The sequence below is a fragment of the Chelmon rostratus genome, chromosome 5 (genome assembly GCF_017976325.1).
Source record: "Chelmon rostratus isolate fCheRos1 chromosome 5, fCheRos1.pri, whole genome shotgun sequence".
NCBI classification, from domain to species: Eukaryota; Metazoa; Chordata; class Actinopteri; order Chaetodontiformes; family Chaetodontidae; genus Chelmon; species Chelmon rostratus.
Window position 1 is genome coordinate 27971976 of NC_055662.1, and position 20634 is coordinate 27992609.

The following is a 20634-nucleotide window of genomic DNA, read 5'->3' on the forward strand; positions in this document are numbered from 1 at the left end:
CTGTTTTTTTTGGGCTCTTTGTCAGTCCTATTGATCCCATCATATAGCAGACTACCCCGGCTGCAACCAGATGGAATTAGATGGTCTGGGGAAATATCTTTTTTTTCTAGTTCCAAGTTATTTCTCCACAGCGAGATAAAACCATAAACAGCCATTCATCATGAGGCCGCGGAGGATATCCTCTGTGACCAGAAAACTTTGTGTGTGTGACAGATTCTATTGCTTTGTGGGAGCTCCCTCCACTTCACATCACCTCCGGAGTGAAGCCAGCAGTGGATTTTTCTCTGGAAAGTAAATTTGGATGGTTTGTATAAATAAAAGCAGATGTTTGGAGACTTGCTGCATTGATTTTACACTCTGTGCTAAAACTTGGGGCCTTCCTCGAGAACCAGCATGTGATTGAACACATGTATTCCAGTGTTGACTTAATAAAAACAGTCAAAGACCTTTCGGTTGGTCCCTGTTTACGCTGTGTAGATCCACGTGTGCGCTGCTTTCGGTGTATACTGTCGCTAAAGAAACACAATGTAAGAACGCACAATGCGACGGCACCTTGACGGGACGTGAATGCATCATTTTCTGAAGGTATTCAGTCACTCAATGCAAGTGCAACATAAAGGCTCGTCCTGCAGCTGTGCAGTGACTTTCACGGTGATTTTCCAGTTTTAAAGTAACACTGAAATTTGAAATCTTTTCACGTTTGTGTGAGGACATGACACTATGATGACACTGCAACTGTTGTGCACATTCTTCCAATTGCAAAAGAGAATAAAAACATTTTGGTGGGTGTTTCTCTCTCGTTTCTTTTTGTTTTCCCTGTGGCTGACTGACATCAACGTTGCTGAGAAACGACTTTTTCTTTTTCAACAAGCCCACGTCACGTTGGTTATGCACCATCAGTGATTTAGGACATTCGTCCCTATGAAGAACTCAGCATTTGGGAATATCTGTCAGTTCAGCTTGCATTCCATTTGAAAGTGGAAGTTATCATGCTAGGCTAGTTGGATGCAAGTTAGCCTGGCATGCTAATGCTAACAGTGATTCCCACTAGCCATTTCTTTTTTGTCTTTGTCTTTTTTGTTTTGCATTGAGTCTTCATCAGCTCCTGCTCACTCACAGCTGTTTGTTCTGCATGTAAAGACACTTTGTTTTTCCATTTTCTATCAGGGGTCCTGTTGTTGAAATGACAGGGAGCCGACAGTCGAGAAATGGGGGTGTTTCGCATCACAAACACTGAGTGAAAGCTTTAGGGCATTCAATCGTTCGCAACTGGACCCTGTCAGTTTGTCTTAGAAGACGTTTCGCCTCTCATCCGAGCAGGCTTCATCAGTTCGTACGCAACCAGACTAGATAGGACAGCTCTAGTCCAATGCAATGGTGTTAGGTTCAAGTATTTATCCCCTGAGTGAGACCAACCCATAAAAACAAGAATAGTATCACTCTATCAAAGATTTAGCCTCTGAAAACAAACAACAAAGCCATTCACACATGGCTCAAGGAGCCTCCCAATGACAACAATGGGACAATAACGAGGCTAACGACTGTCGTTAACACCAAAGGGTTGCACCCCACCCCGCCTTAATGGGGGGATCGTTTGCCTCACAATAGAGTGATACCATTCTTGTTTTTGACAAACTGACAAGGTCCAGTTGCGAACGATTGAATGCCCTAAAGCATACAATGACCTGGATGAATGAGAATATTCACAGGCACTGAGTGAAAGCTCAAATCAAAGATGGGACTTTACGGCCTCCCAATGAGCCCACAGCTTCTTCTTCTTCTTCTGTGGAGTTTTATGGCAGTTGGCATCCATATAAGTTGCATTACTGGCACCTACTGGACTGTGACAGCTTCACCATCCTCAGTGTCAACATAAAGCGATCCCGTTCACAACATTGTCCATTCTACACCTCAGACCTAATCGTCTGCGTTGGTGCAGATCTTCCCGTCCCATCTAGATCTTCTTCGGAAAGGATCTCCTGCCAGCGTCCAGCATCATCCTTTCTGCCTTTCGATGTGTTTCAACAGCACAATTAAAAACCAAGCAAGTAAAAGTTGTTTCTCATCGCTGCAGATGTTTGTTTCTCTTTCTGTTTCCTCGTTTCTCTCTCTTAACAGCTTCATCTTATGACAAGCCGTCTCTGCTCTGATTGTATTCACTTTCGCTTCTTTTTGGGCACTTTGCTGACCCCGCATGATGATTCCTCTCACAGTGCAGGCACTTTGCTTGCTCTTCATCTTCTTCGCGCTCCCTGTAGCAGTCGTCCTTCCCGCGTCGCCCACATCCTCCGACTCCTCTACGAGCTGCTGCAACATGTCCGGCTACAGAAACGTCTGAGAGGAGCTCTCTCATACGGCCTCACATGGCCCGCGGAGGCGAGAAACACTCTCTCTGGCAGTTCTCCTTTAAAAGCCAAGCACACTGAAGCACTGTCTGAACCTTTTCAGGCATCTTTCTTCACAAAAGCCTGAAATGACTTGGCCTTCACTGACGGTGGCACAGCGCTGACCACGCCTTCTTCCTTCCCTCTGATCCCGTTGAGAAACACTGCCCACAGACATGATCTCCGACTTTACAGATCTTCAGGCTCGATCTCTCCGTACTCCACGATGATCAACCCACTTCTCGTAATCTTGACCGATTGAACATCTTCAAGTGTCCCTCCAACAAACTCCCTTAAAAATCAAACATCCTCAGCAGATAAAGTCTTTGCTCATTGACTCTGCCTCCTTCTTCTCTTTTTATTTTCGTATCTTCATTTTTAAATTCGCTCTCTGACTCCTGTGCGGCTGCTGGAAATGAAGTGATTTAATCTTTGGTGTCTGCCAACAAAGACGTTGCACCAATCAGACGCTGTCACTTTGAACCAAAAAGAGGTAGAAATGCAGTAGGAAGAAAGAGAAGAAAGAAGAAAAATAAAAATAAAACTTTCTTCTTATCTGTAATTATAGTTTCGACCAAATGAGTCAACACGAGTCAAAACAAGCTACTGACATTTATCCTGATTTCTGAGCAAAAATGAATTTTAATATTAGTTTGACTTTAAAAGAGTTGTTTTTTTTTCAGTGACCCATCGAACAACAGCAGTGCACCTTCACAGGCCTGAGCACCAGACGAGCATCTCCTGCTGCAGGTGACCTCTGGACCACTGAGGTCCTGATCCTGGTCCTGTGTTCTCCAGCGGGCGCTTGCAGGACCAGTGGATGTTTGTTCTACGTTACTCCAGCCAGTAAAGAGCACAGAGCACACACAGCGGCAGCAGCGTAACACTGACAGAGTTGCTTAATGAAGCTTTTGAACATTTCTACAAGGGCGCTGTTGCTCCCCTGGCTACAGTCAGTCATGGAGCAGATTGGGCTCCCAGTGTGAGAGTGTGTCTGACCTGATAAAGATGTCAGAGGAGTCCCTGCTCCTTATCGGCCCTCAGCGTTCACTCTCTCGCTGCACCCTGGCTGCCGACAGCCCCTTCGTCTTTGACTTTTCTCACAACTTGGGTCTCTGTGATGCGTCTGCACGAGCGTTACGTTGACTCGGCTCCACATGAGCTCACTGACCGGGTCCAACGGGGACATGAACGATCAATAAAACTCATGCTGCTAACACATCAGTTATTGGATTTATTGGATCAGTTACAGGTATTATAAGCTGTATGGAGTCAGTTTGGCCTTATTTGTTGTTGGAAAAGTATGTAAAAATAAATGGGAGTTATTAAGCTACCGTATGTCCAATTAACTACCTGCTGGCATTTCTCTGATCTATCTAAGCAGAAACAATTATGGAAAACATGCGACTGGCATCGAGCCATCCCAGCACATTACACTGACATGGTTACACCTTCCCGCTGTGCCATATTATTGGCCCACACAGCTCCAAATCAATATTTTAACATGCAGAGACATCCCCAATTAATCAGCGGTCCCTTTAACCCCTTCTGCACCCTCTCAGCGGGAAGCGTGTTGTGGCAGGCTGAGGGTGGGACTGTCTCCGTGAATTACACACCCACCGTCATTCTGATTCGCCAAGTATCATAAACGTCCAGGAGGATCCGCCGCCACATTAATCAGACACATTAGGCAGCTAACGGGAGAATACTTACAGAGGACATTAAAGCTGTCTCTGGATCTAGCCCAGGAAATTAACAACTCACCAGACAGATAGAATCCACGGCAGATATGAGCGATGGGAGAAGGGAGCATGACGGCGGGGTGAGCTCGTCTCCAGCTTGTACACAGAGTTGGCTTGACAGAAGCAATTAAGCCGCTCAGACTCCTCTGCATAAGCTACACCACTCATTTCAATGCAAGAGGAAGGTCTGTAAATATTCTGATAGCCCTGCTCCGCGGAAGCAGCGGTTACACTGTACGAGCCTGCTCATAGCATGACCTTGACTGAGTGCATTTCACGGCTAACATGGAAACTCACTGATACAGAACATAACTGCGGAACGTGTTTGTGCTGACGATTTCTCTGTATTCTTGTTTTGTGAGCGCGACTGAAAACTTCTTTCTGCTTTTACAACGTTTTCGGAGTCAAAGTTAACTACTGAAACAACCATGTGCCAGAAAATTGGAGCATGACGAGAATGTTTGGACCTTTCTATTTAAAGAGCCAGACAGAAATTAGCAGAATTCAGCGTAAAATGATTCCTTTAAAACTCGTTTTAAACCTGCAATAACAGCCACTGGTGGCAGCTGAGACAAACTATGACCACAACACTGACTTTGAACCCGTTTACACCTGTTTGAACATGTGATCTGTATCAGGAACCTTATCCAGATCAGAAAAAAACGCATGTTAACGTAAGGTGTAAATGCATTATGATCAGAATGTGATTGGATCTGTCAGAGCACATCTGCAGGTAGTCTGGCTCGCTTGTGATTGGATCTGAGGTCGCTGTAAACGTAATCCGTACAACCCGCTGGCATCCGTACTCAACGCAACACTCACACAGATTTTGGTTTTTAGCTGACATAAAATTTAGGCTTGAAAGCAATATGAGTGGAAATGAATGATATGCAGTAAGAAATGACTGTGTGTGAATGTGTGTGCTGCACTCATCTGTGCAGCCGATCAGCTGTTAACAACACACAGAATTTATCTGGTCCCAGAGTAGCCTACAGTACTGCAACACACCAGGATGAACTGACACAATATTTTTTATGCAAAGAAAATAAAAACTGAATGTCTTACGTTTGCTGGATTTACAAAATGGGAGAAATGATGAAGAATTTGTCAGAGACAGCGTTTCACAAAGTTCATAAAATTCCTTCTAACTCCCAAAACTCTGATTTTTTTAAGGGAGTCTGGCGCCAATTTATGGCCATTTGAAATTACATGCAGGTTTTGATCTGGAGGACAGAGATCAGATCTCAATGAGGATAAAGAGAAAATAAAAATCGCTGTAAACTCAAAGGAAAGATTGGATCATATGTTATCCAGATAGCTTATCAGGATACAGATATCATTTTAACAAAACAGGAGAGCAACATTACCAGTCATTTGGCATCATGTTTGTGGCCACCAGGACAATGTAAATCCAACGTTCACGCTCCTTTTAGCTCTGTTTTTTGGTCCTCACCGTCGCCTGGACCTAGAACTGACTGTAGATCGACTATACATGTGTTTGCCTCGTGTTTTTGTCCATTTTGACCCTGATGAAGACACAGTTGTGTCAAAATGTTGGACTGTTTGGACTTTTAAAGGCTGTCCTTCAGTCCCTCTTGTCCTCTGGAAGGTCCTGGAGTTGGGTAGCACCTGATTCAAGTGCATGCTCCTTGTTCATCTGGAAACATCTGCTCTTCTAGCTGCTATAATGTTCTCTTTAGCTTGCTGCTATCTTAGGGCAGGTGGTGGACTGTGGCTCCTTCAGCTGAAAATCAGCTGCCTGCCTGCAGGAGTGCACAAAACCGGTGAGACTGAACCAAAAGAACGAGCTGAAAGTCTGCAGGGTTACGACCCCTCTAAACCATCCTCGCTGTAAGCAGCTGGAACACAGACCTGTAACATGATTGTACATGTACAGTGCAGCAGTTAAATACTGCAGTAATCCAGCACAGTCCCAGTGAACCAGGATATATACATTGGCCCTAAATTGAACTGTCAAAACTATAAATCCAGAAAGAACAACATGTGCATGCAGAATAATGAAGAGCTTTATTTCAGCCTATACATGTCAGAAGAAATTCTCCAAAGAGGTTTAAAGAAAAAGCGTGTGACCTGAGGTATTTCTTTCAAATTCACCATAATTATACGGCCACAAGTGAATAGAAGAAGCATAATCTAATGTGCACAGTCATTCATTATTCAGGTTTAATGTCGCTTTGTGTTTATTTTTCGCTAATTCCCCGGGTCAAAATTAGATAAATTAGTCATGTTTACATACATGATGGCAGGCTATGATGAGAAAAGAGCTTTACTGAGTGAGCAGCAGTGAGCTTCCTCTGACCTCCAGATATCAGCGGCTTCTTTTTAAACGTCTCCGGCTGCAGTTTAATTTCCCTCCGGAAGTCACTTAAGCATCCGCTAGCTCACTCGTCCCACATGATAAAGTGGATCGATGCCGCAAAATATCCTCCTCTGCTTTTGATTTTGTGTCATTACAGCTCATTAGTGTACATTACTTGAGTTTGATTCGCTGCATCCTTCTGTCCTGTCTGATCGTGACGGGCTGAAACAGGAAGCGCGACTGGACGGCGCTCCTGGCACAGCGAGGTGCTGTTTGTACACTTCTCTCTGAGCCACTTGGAAACAGACCACAGGCAATGTGATATTTTCTCTGCTTCTTCATCGAGTCTTTCTATAGATCATTACAGTCATTGAGATTCTGCTGGAGAGCGACTTCTTTCGTTTGGAGAGCGAAGCCGCTGATACCCGGGCTCAATTTTCTAACACTGTGAGGGCCTGTTTATTCTGTTGTGCCCCAGGTTTGAAAGGGGCTCTAAAAATAAAGGAAAACTTGAGCAACCTGTCAGCAGTCGCTGCATATCAAACACACACTTTCAAGTTGTTTGCTGGTGTTTGTTTATCCTTTCTGGAGGATTTATATAGATGTGCTAAACATAGAAAATCTTCTCATCTATCCTTCACATAACTTTTAATGCACTGTCTGTAAGGCGTCACAGTACCTGCGTGGAGTGTCAGTCACTGAGTGCACATGTTTGTTGTGCAGTTTGATTTGATATCAACTAAATGCTGCACCAGGAAGCACTTACAAACACAAATTCTAAATAATTCATTTATTAATATATTGCATATAAATCATTTTAAATTCTGTACAACTGAGAAAAGAAAATGTTCTGTAGTAACTCCATAAAGCTACTTGAACTCAGCTGAAGTCAAGGTATGTTTTTGTAAGAGAATTGATAAACCCGCAAATTTTCACCGAATTTCTAGAAAGAAAATGCTAATCAATGCGCGTTTCCATCCACTATCATTATGCAAATATTAGGAGTTGGGCGCATCGAGATAAACAGCCGGTGCAGCCAATTTTCCAGTCGGGTGCCGTTATACCGCCGCAGAAGAAGAGAACCACGAGATGACGTAATTAAAAGAGCAGCAGTCAAACCTCAGAAGGTGGAGATGTTGTAGAAATCGGACATTTCTGTTTGTCAGACGTGTGAATTTGAGGAAGGTTACAGCCTCCTCTTCGCTCCACACAGATCAGTGGAAAGCAAACCTCAGTGACTTTGTGTTGTAAAGACGCACATCCTCTGACTCACCTTGACCACGTCCTCGTCCGTAGAGCGGCACTTGACCGCCTCGGACACATCGACGACGGAGGCGTCTACTCCAACGGTCACCACCTTCACCGGCACGGCCACCGTCTTCCCGGTCAGCACGGCCGTGTTCAGAATCTCAGAGTCCTGGAGACAGAAAGAGATCAGCTCAGCAACGATGTAGTCTCTGATCCACCCAGCGACAGACAGTCAGTAATTACCAGATCTGAAAGAATAGAAAGAGCATCAAGAAGTATTGAAAGTGGCCTAAAGAGGCTTTGCACAATCGCTGCTCAATTAGGGATTATTGGGTAAATCAGAGGCACCGCTGGCGGACAGCTGCTGGCTGATGGCAGCTGGTGAGCAGGACGGCGGTACAGCAGCTAAGAGCACATGTTTCATTTCAACTAGGGGGTTAGCCAGTGTACGTCTTCAGTCCGCTCTGGTCTCTTCAGCTTTGAGGTGCCACTGTTGAGTTGAGCTAAATATGAAATTAGTCAACCTGATTAACTATGTGAGGGCTGTTTTAATTATTGTGAGAGTGATTAGGATGAATAGAAAACACTGAGACGCTGTTAAGCCAGCTAATTGATGAGAATAATTAGGCTAAATCACAGATAAATTTTAGATTTGACTCGGTTTTGACTGATTTTGAGTTGAATGAAATGCTGATAATTATATTTCATGTTGGAGAATTGTTCTCTTACATGATGGAATCACTGTGCGGACTCTAGTTAACTTCATTTCCTGTTTTATTTTGTACTTTTCGCCTTCTTGCGTTCCGGTTGGCTTTACTTCCTGTCATTGTTCAGTTTCCCTCCAGTTCTACTTGTCACCTGTTCTCTATTATCCAATCAGTCTCGTCAGGGCTTAAATTCCCACCTGTTCGCCACAGTGTCTTAGCTCTCCAGCCCTCCTGGCAGGCCACCCCTGCAGCCGGTCTTATTTGACCTCTGCCTGTCTGTGGATTTGATTCTTGTCCGACCCTCTGTTGCCTTCTTGCTGCCTCCTCGTCCGCTCTGTTTGCGCTGCTGACTTCCTGTTTCGTTGACTTCAGTCTTTTCATGTGATCGTTGCTTTTGAGTTCTGACCTTCACACGATGATTTGCTTCTCTGCTCAGACACATCATCATCAATGCAGCCAGGGTTGATCCAGCTTTTATTCGCGTTGTCCTGGATCCGCAGCAATCTGAAGGCTCTCTCTGCAGCCTCTCTGGTGGGTGTGATTGCCCTCCTTGTGCATGTGTAATTGCTTCGTAAGAGTACTGCAGGGAGACGTCTCAAACCCTGCCTTTTTTTTTTTTTTTTAATACACAGTGACTGTCTTTTCTACCTTCACTCACATGCTTGGCCTCTTTTCACTCAAGGCTTCCTCAGAGTCCAAACTTCTAAAATCCAGCAATCATCGTTCCCGGGTGATAAACATATGATCATTGTTAATGATAATGATGAGGGGCCTTTTCCAACAGGGATGCAAAGTGCAGTAAAAAAACAAAAACACAAGTGGTGCCAGAAAAAAATGTCAATAAAAAGCTAAAGATAAATTAATAATCATCCAAGAACAACGCAGCCCCACGAAGTTAACACAAAGGATTTAAAGTTTTGAGCCTCGCTGGCGTAACAGACAGATTTTAATGCCTCGATTTTAAGAACTAAAAAGTGCCACAACACTTATAATGACTGTAAAATGCAGATCATGGGCTCTGTATTTGACTGAGCTTCAAGGAAGGAGAAAATGTAGTGTCCAACTGTGTCCTTTCAGCTTTCTCATCCATAAAACACCCTCATGTATTGACACTCTATCGTTCATGAGGATTAACTGTCGGTTCTGCTTTCCTATGCGTCTGACTGTCTAATATTTATTTTAAAATCAATTCATTTATTCATTTACAATTTAATACATTTAATATCAATTGATACATACATGAAGGTAGTTTAACACAATAAAATCATTCAGTGCGTCGTCAATGCGGTTGCTAGCAGTGAGGCTATGATGCTTGCTTGGTTAGCTGTCATGTCAAAGAGCTGATGACTCCATCCGCTGCGTTCATGGTGTTGAAAGGTGCCTCCAGTCGGTGCGCAAAGCACAGAAATAACTGTCCATCCGTCCTAATGAAATGGTGAATGGTGATACACGTGCACATGCATGAACGTGTGGTCCATGTAAGGCTCCTGGGTTTGACATGGTCACCTTAATAAACTAGATAACAAGACGGCAGCTCATCAACTAGATTCGATTAGATATAAAAGCTAATTTTATTTTATTCGGAGTGGGGGTTAGAAACAATAGAAAGGGACAATTTTCACAGTAAAACAGGCATCAAAGAGTCAGGAGTCTTGACTCTGTTTTGACCAAATGATGGAATGGAATTATTGCATGTTGGCTTTGTAGGGTCAAATAATGCAGTATATTCAATACACTGTACATGTACATGATTTTTTTACACAGTACATTCAATAAGATTGATGGTGAGACTTAATCTGGCAGGACTCCTTCAGGAGCATTGTGTGTAGTTGCTTACTGGCCAATCATCTTCAGGCTCTGTGCAAAAAGCATGAATGCTATAATTTGGCGCTGGACTGAATTAGAGGAACTCTTAGTGAGTGACCTCTGTGGTCTCGACAGCCGTGGTTCTTCAAGTTCAGTGGTACAGCTTCATCACTCTGAACATAAATCTTAACCTTTCATTACACATGCACACACATACACACACACACACACACCAGCATTGTCACAGTAGATAATTGGGGCCAATTAAGATGAGTTTGAGTTAACTTTTGCTCTCTAAAGTCACCCATGCACATTGGATTGTCTCTTCCGCTTATTCAGCCCAAAGAACTCGCACTTCAATTACATAGATTGCTATGGAACCACGGGCAGCACATTAAATAGCTGCCATTGAGGTCAAAGTGTACTTCTAAATACTTGTACTATAGCACGAACACAGCCTTCTTGCTGCTGGGGAGCTGAAACGACTTTGGCTAATTGTGCAGCGTGACAAAAGTCTCTCATTGTGAGCTGTTTTCATTCTGTTGTAGGGACGGTCACACACAAAAGCCCTGCTCACATATCCTTAATTTCAATGGGCAGGAACCCCGAGACACTTTTCTTTCGCTGCACTGACGGCATGTCACTGCTATTCTACTGAGGCAGCGACTGCTGTTTTTCTTTTTAACAGAGAAAATTTAACCCCAGAGCGATGGACATCAAATAAAATGTCAGATTCATTAGTGGCACGAGGCAATGCACGAGCCACTATTGTAATCTCTCGCGTTTTTTCTTCTTATTTTTCATATTCAGACAGAATTTCGGTGCGTAGCTAGTCCCGCAGCTTTGAGAAAACCCTCCCAAACTATATATCAAAGTGTGCGGCTCTATCTGGAATGGTGTGCTCTGTAGTTCTGACAGGATTCGTTAATAATTTGCAAAGTTATTTGCAAAAAACTGAAATGAATGGGAAATTTCCTCAAATTTCAGCCTTTTTCAAGTTTCCGCTGCCTCGCCAAACTTTCTCCTAGAGACTTCATTCAAACTTTAAAACGTAGATAATTTTGTCGGCTCAAAATGAATCTCGGCTCACTTTTTGATATCTCTTACGGTTTTCCATCCATCCCTGACCATCTGAAGACCTAAAAGTTTCTCAAAAAAATGCTCAGAATTTCTGCCCCTTGAGTGGATGATGTCATCAGCTAGAGAGCGAGAGGCAGCGAGAAATCGCCTGATATTTATTCTTTTAATTGCCATGAACTCCAAACAGTGAATAGGAGACACATAATTTTTGGATCCTTTTGTAGACAAACGTCTCTTCTCGCCTCTGATTTAATTTTTAAAGGGTTAGCCCCCACCAAATTTAAATAAAGAGGGATTTTGCACCAGCTGAAACACCTGATTCAAATGCTCAGCTCGTTACTGGGCTCTGCTGAGGCCTGATAACGAGCCGTTCATTTGAATCAGGTGTGCTGGAGCAGGGATACGTCTAAAACATGCAGGGCGGTGGTACTCCAGGACCAGGCTTGAGAAACAGTGGTATAGATAACACCAGCAGCCCCCTTTCAAATAATATCGCTAAACCTAACAAGTGCAGACAGGGCCAATACGCCGGGTCTGACTACCTGTCAACACATTCATGCGTATGCCACCGTAACCAGGGACGTTCACGAGATGTGTACATCGGCCCTTTAACTCGGCTTCTGAAGACGCTCCTCTGTGTTTGTGAGCTTGTGAATCGGTGCCATTCAACAAGAGAAAAGGAGGATTAAGTTTGGTTGAAAGGAGCTCGGTCGTTCGTAAGCATCAATTACTGAGACGGTTCAGCTTCGGAGTGAAATGATTATTAGTTGAGCCAAGAGATACCAATGAATCACAAAAAAAAAACACTTAATCTTCAAATGGCTTTTCATTACAATTTTATAGACTGTGACAGTGTTATATAGCAATAAACCCCCCCCCCCTCCCCCGTGCCGCTGACTTTGATTCAATTCCCCTTAAAATCGAGGGTTGCTGTAAATTAATTCTGTGTCTGCTGGGATTCCTCCATTTCCAGAGGGTCATCTATAATACATGATGGGGTAAATGGTCGGGACCCGGTGAAAGCACAGGATAATGTTAGATTACAGCAGCTGGAGATGACCCAGCAGGTTGAGAGCAGCAAAGAGCAGGGCCTGGCAGTAATAAGCCACAGCGGGATTCCACAGTGATGCATCAGTGGTCCACACTCAGACGTAGACAGCACAATTAAACATGAAATGGAGACCAGCAGTGCACGTCAGCAGCGGTACTCAGTCTTCTTACAGCCCTTGTGCAGTCTGATGAGTTTTTATTCCATCAGAGACGAAGCAGATGAGGCTCAAAGTAAAAATGTTATCACTTTTCTGTCGTGAAGTAATCTCCCTTTGTTCCAAATAACAATGCAACAGGTTTCCTGACTAATCCAGCAAAATGACGCGTCGTATAAATCGCAGTATAGACTGAGCCTGTCGGTAATGTCCCCATTTGCTGACAATTATCGTCTGTTGTTTGAAGATTAATGCGGCAGTGACTCATTAAGAGATAATCCACGACCAACGGCGACGGCACTGACACACGGCACACCGTGCAGAGTGCATTATTTATTGGTATGAATGGATTATTTCACTTAAACAGCATCACGGACAGTGACTGCAGAGGAAGTTACTGCATATTCATTGAGGCAGTGTGAAGAACGGTAGGCCTTGTTTTTACCGGGGCCAAATCAACCCTTTAGGGCAACAAAATGCCTTAAAGGTAGATTTTAAGATGTGGTTTTACAATCCCTCTTCAACATGGATCCTCAGGATTATGAAATGATGCACATGTTAAATTAAGACTCCCATTATTCCAGTGTAGAATGGGTTTTTCGTGGTGCATACAGTATTACTGAGCTAATTTACACTGAATCACTGAATTACAACATGCCCCACATAGTGAACGTGAAGCCTCTGGGGCCCCTGAGAGTCTCAGGCCCCGGGACGGTTGAAGAATCCACAGCCTAGAAGTGCCTGAAACAAATAGCCTTCACCTTTGAGCGTTGGTTTGGAATAGTAATGGGGTCACAATGAAAAGCAGAATCGTGTAATGTCTGTGGCTTATAGCAGCTTAAAGAGGCCTCCATGGGAAGCAGAGGTAAAAATGAGCATTGATCAGAACAGATGTTTACATGAATGAAGCTCTATTTGTCTCATTGTTGTGTCCTTCACGTCTCTGCGACCCCCTAATGATGTGTCCTTTCTCCCACTGTCTCCTCTCCAGGAAGCATGCATAAGAAAAAGACAACAGCAACAATATTTATATCAAACTCGACACAGAAATCCGACAGAGACACATTAACTGTGTGTAAAATGCACTTTTTCTTCATCTTTAGAGAGAGACTTCTGTGCATACAGCATGCTTTGTTGATGCCAGTGTTTGTGCTTTAGTTACAAGCCAATCTGGGCCTTCAAGTCTCACAGATAGGAGTCTTTTTTGCTCAATAATCTGTGGGAGAACTGCCCGTCTGCTTTATCAAGGATCTCTCTGTTAGCATTCAGCACGCTGCTGTGGCTGGTAATGTGCTCTGGGCCGTAATTTCTGCCTGTGTCTCGGCTGGATCTGAAAATAAGTGAGATTTATGGTGTCAGCCTGAGTGACACCGGCAGCATGAGAAGTAGCGAAGCTGCCCGTCCAGGAGCTGCGATTAGCCTCTGCTTCTGCCCCGCACTAACACATCCACATTCTGACCCCGACATCCCGGCTGCCGCGACAAATGAACAGGTCAAGCACAGTGTTGAGTTGGGGATCTTAGGGCTTGCATTATTCATGGGGCCGCAGAGAGAAGAGAAGGTGGTAAACAGTGTATACACTTAGTGTGCACACCTATTTGTGTCAGCCCCGCATTGTTGTGGCTGCACTGGAGCCAACTGGCTGTGCAAATAAACCCAAAAGCACGAGTCAAGGTAGTAAAAGACCTGCAAGCCATGACACCTAATCTGCTGCTTTTACCACCATAATTGATGACTTATCATTGCACATGAGTCTCTTTATGATCTTTCATGTCATTTCAAGAGCAAATGCATTAAAAGGGGCAATGAAGTATGCCAATAGTCAACTAACCTATGGTGAATGAAATATTCATAGTTCTGATAAACATTTTCATCCCTTGGTGATAAACTGTGCGTACGTGTGAGGAAACTGAAATGGGAGTAGAGGAATAGTGAATTATATGCTGTAGACATTAAATGCCACTCAGACGGTGTCCTGAAGCTATTAAGCAGACTAAAAGAGACATGTCCTTTCATCAGCTCCTCTCTCCACATTGTGCAATGCTCAATGTGGCACTTCCTCTCTTCTATTCCAGTGGGCGTTTAATTGGCTAGAAGCGAGAAACATGGAGGAGAGTGGGAATAAAGGCCTTGGTAGCACCATGCAGAGCGATACATCACTGCATGACAGCGCATTGAAGTGGTGGGATGGTTGTGAAGCCAACACACTGCCTTTTAATGAGGGTCTCTCTCTTGATCCCTTCTCTTCCAATTCTTGCTCCTCCAAGAATGAGCCGGTTCCTCCCTTGTCTTCCCTTTTCCCTTTTCCTCGTCTCTTCCCTGCTGACCGGATGAAGGCGGCTGCAGACCCGTCACCGGTGGGTGCCCTTTCCGAGGTACATGCCGGTCAGAGATCTGATCCGCTCATTACTGTTGGCTGCGGCTGATAGAGACAGATTTACTTGATGGCTGCGATGATAGTGGATCTGCTCCAGAAAGTGTCATCTTAAAGGGAGAGAGCGGGAGATCGGGGCGAGGGTCACATGGACGGGATGAACCGGTGCCACTTCAGCAGGTACCTCATTAAAAAATTAAGAAAGGTCACTTTGTTCGTAGTCACTGTCGCTCACTGTCGTCACACCTCAACCACGCCTTAAAATCGAGGGTCTTTAATTGATTAAAAAAAACAAACCTTAAAACAAGTTTTGGCGTACGGGGGGTTATTTGGTGCAACCATCCAGGAAATACTGCAGCAAATAATAAAACCATAAAACCACAATTTCTTAGCCAGGCTAGCTGTTCGCTTCCAGACGTGATGCCAAGCTAAGCTGACTGTCTCCTGCTTGTAGCTTCTTATTTACCAGACAGACATGAAAATGGTATCAAAAAAGGAAAATAAGCGTATTTTCCAAAATGTCAAACTCTTCCTTTAAGGAGGGATTAATTCTCCCACAGAGTCCTCGTTGCTGCTCGGATTCTTTGAGGTCCCTCAAAGAACGAAGCCTACATGCATTACCACTTGCTTTAAATGCTCCATGCCTTGACTTACTCCAAGTATCGCTAAAATAAAAGAAAACAGCATTTTGCTTCTGAACGTCTGACCTGAAACTACGTTTGATGACCAAGTCGGTGTGGCGAGACGGAGAACATCAAAAGACGGAATGATTGGCACTGATCCTTCTCGCAGCACCTCGCCGTGCTGCATAAACTCCAACAGAAGCTCCTGAGCGCGGCACGGCGCGGCGGACTCGCCGGTGGGATGATTTATGTTGCATTGTTGCCCTCGCAAACTTCAAACGAAGGGCAGCCAATGACATGTCAAGAACTCCCTCTTTTTCATCTGAGCCGCTTGGTCGGTTATGCAAGAGGATTCACATGACACCCCATGGACGATATTGATGTTTTAGTCACAGTGAATTGCTCTCAGCTGTAAATTATTTATGATTGCACATGATTTACGAGTAAACTTTGACTGTGGGCGACTGTCACAATGACACCGCTGACAGGACAAATCCCCCCATAAATATTAATTACTTTGTGAACTGTCCCTGATCCGTGAGTCAACATGGACTGTTGACAGTATATTTCATTTTCTACAATGCAAAGAGATTTATCTAAGGGTCTGTCTTAAATCTGATCAAACGGAAACATTTTATTCATACATAGAGAAAGTAAAGGAAGTTTGCTGTGCGACAGCAGGTCTATGAACCGCAGTTATAGTGCTCTGAGCTGCATCCATTAATCTCTTGTAAACATGCCTGTCCATAACACGAGTACATTAACAAAGAGCTTATTAGTGTCTGCACTTTAAAACTATAGTCAGGAATTATTGGGCTGGTGCTGGGGGGTCGGAGCCACCCTCCGCAGCCCAGTTGCACCTCATGCTGCGAAGAGGAGTTGTGAATAAAACATGGCTGGATGTGGAAGTACAATATTTTAAGTTTATAGGACAAATCCCCTGCTATTCTCATGAATACAATACCTGTAATACATCTAGATCAATGGGTCAGGAGGGAGGAGCCAGCGTCCCTGGTGAATTTCAAACAGTCAGACTCAGCTCTGGAGGAACCAAGGTCAGACACCAGGGACACAACCAGCTCTCTGCTCCTGTAGAGATGAGTGAGAGAGCCGCGGGGGCTCGGGGAAGGGAGCTGGCGGCCGCTTTGACTGATGCTGGCTCTGATACGGCGATGTCTCACTGGTGCCCCTGCTGCTCGCCCATTGAGCTGGCGCCCGGAGGCCAGAAGCCAAGGAAACAACCCCGCCCGCGCCAGTCTGCTCAATTTCAGCCCGATATCTATTACACTCGGACGATCGATGAAGAGTTCTTCACCAACAGCCGACCGCGCCTGTGGGAGATGACCTCCTGATCTCTGTCTGATTTCTTCACCCGGCTCTGATCGAGATCCATACTGCCAGCTTAGCTTGGCTTAGCTGCCCTCTGGACACAGACCTCTCTCAGCAGGCACAAAGGTCAGCTCCACTGTAGAGTCCATTACCGCTAAAAAATACACACATTCCTCTCAAAGCTCGGCGAGCTGGGATTAAAGTCGGGACGAACAGAACTGGGTCAGAATGTGAAGTGGGAAGTTAACAATTACGGGGAGATGTGAGATATGGACATTTACTGATCTGTCAGTCTGGATCCTGCCCTTCACTTCATCCCTCCGTCTTTTGCCTCGCCGTACAAACTCTTTCCACCATAACTGACGGGGGTTAAGAGAACAGAGAAGGCTTCAGCGACGGGGATGAAGGTTCACAGCCTTCAATTAGAGAAACTGGAGCATAAGTGGTTCCAAAGGGTACAGGTCTCAACCATTTCCTGTAGGCAAACAAAATAAACTTTCACACAACTGCATGAATCATGAATGCATTGCGGGTCATCTTCGCCGAATCGCCACAGCAAAGTAAACAAGTAATCTGACCTCACGGCTCCGCGAGCTTTCTAATAATAATTTTCTGTTGTCGTCGTAATGAGCGAGCGATAAAATGTGTTCATGCAAATCCTGAGTCAGAAACCACAAACACAAAGACGGGCTGTTTTATAGGTCACAAAGCCGTCCCACTCGCTTTTAGCCTTTCCATTACAAAAGCATTTCAGTGTCTTCCTGAGTGACATTGGAAGAATTCACCATTAAACCTTGTTTGTCTGAAAGTATCTCCCAGTGTGTGTGTGTGTGTGTGTAGTGTGCAGGAGCGTCAAAAAGTTAAAGTCGATCACCCACTCACTTTCTCACTTCCTACCGAACATGCAGTCACAGTAAAAATGAGCGTCAGTCCGTCAAAATACCTTTTACATCCTGTGGTGGAAACGGAGTCGGAGCGGGGAGCGTGTTGAGCCAAGGACTCGACGGCGTTCTGGATTAGGTGACCATTTGTCACAATCTGTTGTCCTATTTAGTATTACATGTAGTCTGCCACACGTGAGCACCGCAGCAGCCTCAATTAGGGCTACCTCTTCATCATCAGCCTCTAAGCCGGAGTACATGCTAATGGATTGCTCGCCTGGGGTCCATCCATCAGCCCCTTATTGTAAACTGTATGACTCACGCTATGTGAAAAAATAAAAGCTGTTTTATTCTGTTCCACTAAAACACTGGAGGCATGCAACAGAGACTCAGCACTACTGGAACAGAGTGGCTGAGGTTATTAGATGAAATCAGGTGCTTTAAAGCAAGGTGTATAATGTACATCCTCTTTTGATAAGCAGCTAGCATGATATTACCTGCAGCAGCCTGCAGGATTAGCTGGCACGCGGATGCTTATGTCTGTATGTCTAACTATGTGTTTGATGAATGGCCGTTCAGATTCCACTTGCCCGGCGGAGGAGATGTGCATTGCGACGGAGGGAATGAAATCGAAAGGAGTAAAATGAAACATTCATTGGAGGATGTTGATAGATGGCTTTATCATGTGAGAGCAGAAGTGGCCTGAGAAGGCCAGGGTGATGATGTATTGTTTAACGATATATGGGAGCGGTACGTGAATACAAACGGCTGCTTTCATTTCTCCTCATCTCTATGCCCGCAAATGCTCGTGTGAGCGAGCACAGTTTGGTGTCTCGGCTGGAGCAGGAAGACTGATGAGTCCAGATATGATGTATGCCCTGTCCTCCTGCTCCCTCTCCATCACCAGGCATCCACAGCATGGGTAATGATGATGAGGGCAGCCCGGACAGGAGCGTATTACTCCGCGATGGTAAAAGATAATGGACCAGCCTCCCACTGTGCAGGGGAATCTGCTCAGGCATCCAATTACTGCCTTTAAGATCCATCTCAGCATGACCCAAAAAAACACACAGCTCTTTCACACTTTAAGGGAAACGGAGGACGCCAACAGAAGGAGGCGGAGGGTGACGAGGGAGGCAATTAATCTACATTGTTAATATATTAATGTATGTTTGTCTGGAGCGAGCAGAAAAATATAGGAAGAGAACAGAGGTGGAGAAAAAAAAGTGGAAAAGCTCTAAAGAAATAAGCGGAGGGAAGACGAGCCGGGACAGGCAGGAGCTCCGAGGCATTTCCTCGCTCCAAACTGACGAAAACTTTTGAGTGCTCTCTTCATTTTCTGCTTTTGAAATAATTGCTGTATTTGCGGAACTCCTGCTTCATGGTGTGAAATTGGTGACAAAGTGGCGAGCGGCGCTCTGAGCCCTCGCGGTGCAGGTGGGCCCGCGACAACGCGCAGCCCTCTTCAAAGGAAGCCGGAAAAGAGAGCTCATCTTTCAAAAAACGGTGTCCCGGAGGTGTCGCCCGTGGCAGAGCCCGTCACTTGGCGGGGAAGAAGCAATAAAAAGACCTTTTTATAATAATCAATTCCAGCAAGGGCGCGGTAATTTAGAGCACGCCATAAATGGGCAAAGGAACGGGTCTGAGCAGTAATAGGCCATAAATGTGATCAAACCCTAAATAAGCTTCCCATTACTAATAGTCATTAGCTTTATTACATTACAACCTTTGGAGACATGGTCAGTTATGGATCCTCATTCAGTTTATGAGATTATTTCTGGTCAAAACACAATGACAGCAGCGTTTCCATTACCGCAAAAAACAGTGTAGCTTATTGGACTAATTAGTGCTAATTACAGATGAAAGGACCTTCTGAAGCAAAACCGCAGAGCTGTTGTGTCAACAGATGCCTTCAGCGCGCTCTGTGAAGTCTCCCCTCTCAACTTGATTAAAAAGATTTTGCCGCATGTTTCCCGTCTCCGCTAACTCTGTTTCTCCTCTGCGGCCGAAAATTTGATTTACCGTCCACACGGCTGATCGTGACGAAGGTATGAAACAACAACAATGGCGGGCTACGTCACAAAGGGCTGTTCGTCCATCTTTACTCGCTGTTGCAGTGCTGTGGCCAATTGCGACGGCAGCTAGACAATCAAAACTCCGTTAATCAATGCGTTTTGATATTAACCCTGTCTGTGGTGGAACGCTGCTAACGTTGCTGATCCCGCTGAGGATCCACACCATGGACTGCAGCCCCGGCTTTCGCCCCATCGCTTCGGCTCTCAGAGACCCAGATGTTTGTTCTCAGGGGTGAGTGGATGAAACGAGAGGCAAAAACAGGAATATCAGCGGCGAGGAAGAGGACTCTGACGGGAAGTCAATGTTGCTCCGTTCCTGCCGGCTGAGTGAGTCATGCTTAAAGCTTGCCAACGGGGATAAATCGACGTATCGCAGATCAGCTGGTGAAAACTGCCAAACCACAAGGCATTTCCGCAGAATTTAAACATCACCTCTATGACAATCTGTACCAAGGGCGTGATTTCCACTGGGAACTGGGGGAGGGAACGTGTCACACAGCAGGTTTTTAAGCTACTTCATGGTTTAAGCTACAAGGCTGCCGTGTGACTTAAAAACCTGCATCCAAAACCAACACATAAAGAAGCCTTTGCTGCTGCAATGCTGACCAATCTGAACCTCAGAGCAGAGGAAAAACATATTACAGTCAGTCTTCTCATGAGGATGCTTACAGCCAGCAGTCTGGAGCTGAAATAGTAAAAACATGATGTTGGATGTGGACGGTTGTGGGAAGACATCTATGAGTTATTAGCCTTGACCACAACTCTGTGTGGTTCCCTTATGATATTCTCATATTCCAGGATTAAAGCGGCCCCTTAAAGTAACTGAACATTTGTTTCACGTCAGTACACATGTGATCATC

General features: G+C 44.8%; 1 protein-coding gene across 1 annotated transcript in view; it reads right to left on the reverse strand.

The window, feature by feature from the left end:
• The window catches only part of si:dkeyp-14d3.1 (transmembrane protein 132C), a 101838-nt gene that overhangs the window by 14330 nt on the left and 66874 nt on the right, over positions 1 to 20634 (reverse strand). The window contains exon 5 of the mRNA XM_041936499.1: positions 7720 to 7863. Within this exon, the coding sequence (XP_041792433.1) occupies positions 7720 to 7863 (144 nt within the window). The remainder of the gene's footprint in view (positions 1 to 7719; positions 7864 to 20634) is intronic.